General features: G+C 42.7%; 1 protein-coding gene across 1 annotated transcript in view; it reads right to left on the bottom strand.

Moving 5' to 3' along the window:
- The window catches only part of FOXP1 (forkhead box P1), a 402,299-nt gene that overhangs the window by 15,716 nt on the left and 383,124 nt on the right, over positions 1-3,459 (bottom strand). Inside the window, exons 14-16 of the mRNA XM_009645970.2 lie at positions 2,599-2,800; positions 2,413-2,492; positions 1,658-1,759 (exon numbers count right to left, since the gene is read on the bottom strand). Coding sequence (XP_009644265.1) covers positions 1,658-1,759; positions 2,413-2,492; positions 2,599-2,800 — 384 coding nt within the window. The remainder of the gene's footprint in view (positions 1-1,657; positions 1,760-2,412; positions 2,493-2,598; positions 2,801-3,459) is intronic.

The following is a 3,459-nucleotide window of genomic DNA, read 5'->3' as shown; positions in this document are numbered from 1 at the left end:
AACTTCAAGCGGTTGCCAGTTTTCCTAGCACTGGTGGAACTTGGGGTGAAGCTTCCCTTCCCGGGTAGGTGAAGCAGGACCTGGACACCTGCACAAGGTCAAGGTATCCAGGAGGGGTCTCTCAACGGTACCTGCCTCCCCATTCCCCCCCGCCGGGACACACCTTGCCCTTCTGCAAGCCCGAGGGGCTGCAGCTCACCTCTCTCCTCCTCCTCCTCTGCAGAAGCGCACTGTAAGCCCACGTGGCTTCTGGGACTGGATCTGACGTGCTGCACACAGCTAATTCCTAAAACTAGCCTTGCAGGAGATAGGGCCAGGGCTTCCTGCTGCCTCCTTCTGCTCCCCCTCCACTTCCCTTCCCTTTGCTGCTGGAATTAAATAGGATTTTTACTTTAGCACCCACACCTGCAGCTGCTGAAAAGTCCTACTGGAACCACTCCAGCAGCAAAAGACAGGCAGGTCTAAAAGGATCTTAAATCAGGGAAAGTTAATTTCCTTTCTGGATAGTAAGGAAGCTGCAAAGTGAAACACTGCTCATGTTTTCCAACTGCAGCGAAGAATCAAAGCAGCAATCACAAGACTTTTCCTGAACCTAAGAGCTTCTAGACTGAGGTTGAAAATGTAGAAAATTGTGCTGGGATATGAATTAAAAGCAAAACATGCTACTAAAACCCACGCTAACTTCCCAGGACCATTTTTAGCTTCAGCCTCTGAAGGAATTAATCCTAAACACAGGCTGAGACAGGAAAAACAGAAAGAGCTGATGGAACAGCACAAATGGGACATATTCGTCCTACCTGGTCATCTGAAGTTGTTTGAGAGCAACAGAGCTGTCGAGACTAAGAGAGGCTCAAAGTACCAGGGGTGCAATTTTTACAGCGACACAAGGTCCTGTTATTTGATTTGTTCATTTGTAATTGCACTAGCTCCAGAAGCCAGTGTGGCTATTATAATGGCACAGATAGGGGAAGGAGTGGCCCCCAAAACGTAATTAACTCCCCAGACTTCTTATCTAACAGTATCTGAGGTGGTCATGGTAGGAAATTCAAGTGCTAAATACCAAGTTTATTTTTCTTAAGCACAATTCTTAATTGTGGGGCTTGCTTCTTGCATATGATGTTCGATAAGCTTCTGCTGTGTGATTCAAAAAAAGAAAAAAAGGAAGCTTATAACAGATCTGTGTATGTGGCTGAGAGTCAACTGATGGAGGAAAGAAATCCACTTATCTATAGATCCTAGAAAAAAAAGTGGTTGTTGTGATTACAGTCTGCATAACTAAAAAGACAAACAGTATATCTTTACTGACACAATAACTTTACCTCTTTTTTTTTTTTTTTTTTTTTTTTTTTTTGTTCTAATACGTTCCAGCTGAAGGGCTTGAGTTTCACTGCTAGCAGCAACCACACAGAGGAACTCGTGGCATAAACACAGAACATAAAAGCCAATAATGGGGATTCAATTAGTGGTTTCCAAAGGCAGAAGAATTTTTCTGCCAAATATCAAATTGTTCCCGCAGATAAGGCACCCAGTGTGTGTCAAAACTGCCGATCTACATTTTCATGTCCACATGTCGTTACAATTTGTTATGTCGTCAACAATGTCTATTCTGTACATGTCAGATCCCAAAGGCAGGAGGCACAGGCGGGCTAGGGCTTACCTTCCACGTCGCCGCGTTGCGTCGGAAGTAGGCAAACATTCGCGTGAACCAGTTGTAGATTTCGTTTAGTGTTAGCTGTTTTTCTGGAGATTCGAGGATGGCCTTGTGAAGCAAAGCGATCGCAAGATCAGTTACGAGCACACCAGTACAAAATACACTCACAGTTTTACTTCGCCCAATACAAAAAGGGAAGAAAGGAAGAATGGAAGAGAGAAAGAAGAGATTTGGAGCAAAAAAGCCAAAGGAGGGTTTTCACAATATGAACTAAGATTAATGGCTGTATTTAACAGTTCAATGGCAAAATTCAAAATGGAATTATCTAATTGTTTTGAGTTTTTATTTCTGTTTCCTTACAGAAATATTAATTTATTAGTCATTCATAAAGCAGAATCAAAGAGAAATGCAAAACATTTCACTAGCTGATTAAAGCTCAGTAATTATTTAGAGCTCAGATTAATTCTAGGGATCAGAGATTACTGTAGCTTGTGATAATTGACTTGCCATCTTTAAACAGGCTCATTTTCACTGTTGTGTGAAATGAATTTCCTAATAATCACATCGTATTGTAATACTTAATCAAAAGCAATTATGTTATATATTGCAGTTCTAAAAACCCTTATAGTAAAGGTTTGAGCATTTGAGCACGCTTACATACCAAAGGTTTGAAAATCTATTTAATCCAGAGTGTGCACGTATAGGGAGATTTTTTTTTTTTTTTTTTTCTAATCCAAATGCGTGTGTTTGGCTCAGCTTACCTGTCTAATTAAAGATGCATACGTGAATGGTGGTCTAACTTCTGCGTTCTTATAAAATTCTTGGTTCTGGGCAATATCTGCTAAATAAGAGCAGTTGTTCTGTTATCATCACAGCCTGCCGCTGCCGGGCTGTGGGCGACAGCCAGCCGCCCCGCCGACGGGGCCGCGCCACCAGAACCCCTTTACCTGAAGAAATGGGGACGTTGTATTTATCTGAGTACCGCCTCCGGATGGGTCCGACGTTGTGCATGCTCGTGGTAGTGATGACCGACGGTCCCTGCGTGACGGGAGTGATGGGCGCAGTCGGGGTGGTGGGAGTATGAGGTAAGCTCTGCGGAGACGCCTCGGATGCAGTCTTGGAAAGCGTGACGCTCGATACCAGATTCAGCTGTGGAGGGAAGGACGAGGGTTTCGTTACAAACGGCATCTCTGGCTAATTAAGGGCTGCAGAGAAAATTCTCGATAACGGAGTCTTCCTCAGTTCGACGCTGACAACACAGCCCGCGCGCTTGCTTCAGCACAAAGTGCTGTTGCAACATCTCCGTTAGTAAATACATCCGTACCTTTTCAAATAGATTTAAAAAAATTAACAACGTAGCCTGCTGCCAGAAGTACAAATCGTGGATTTTTATCTAAACCTTAAAACCAGATCTCACGCAGTACATAATCTTTTCAGTATTTTATTTTAGTTCCATTGTTTCACACAATCTAAACCCCACACATCTCTTATTTCCATGCTATCATTATGCATGGCTTCTAATCAGTCTTCTTGGATATTTCATTGAAGGCATCGGGCTTAAAATAAAAGGCAAGCTTTTCCTAGGGACGTACTAGGGAGAAACGCAATCTCTTTCTTCAGCATTTGGGCTTTTTTCCCTCCCCCCCCCAACCTCTGTTCATCCATTTTAAAAGCAAAGCCCAGAGTAGGTTAACACTGGAATAATTTAATTAATCACACTGCATGAAATACTGCAAGCGTTCAGCCCAGCAGAAGTGGCACCACTTTTTTTTTTTTTTTTTTTTTTTTTTTTCCCCTTTTTTTTTTTT

This window comes from Egretta garzetta, unplaced genomic scaffold (assembly GCF_000687185.1).
Source record: "Egretta garzetta isolate BGI_Z169 unplaced genomic scaffold, ASM68718v1 scaffold228, whole genome shotgun sequence".
NCBI lineage: Eukaryota > Metazoa > Chordata > Aves > Pelecaniformes > Ardeidae > Egretta > Egretta garzetta.
This window is presented reverse-complemented; position numbering and strand designations above follow the sequence as displayed.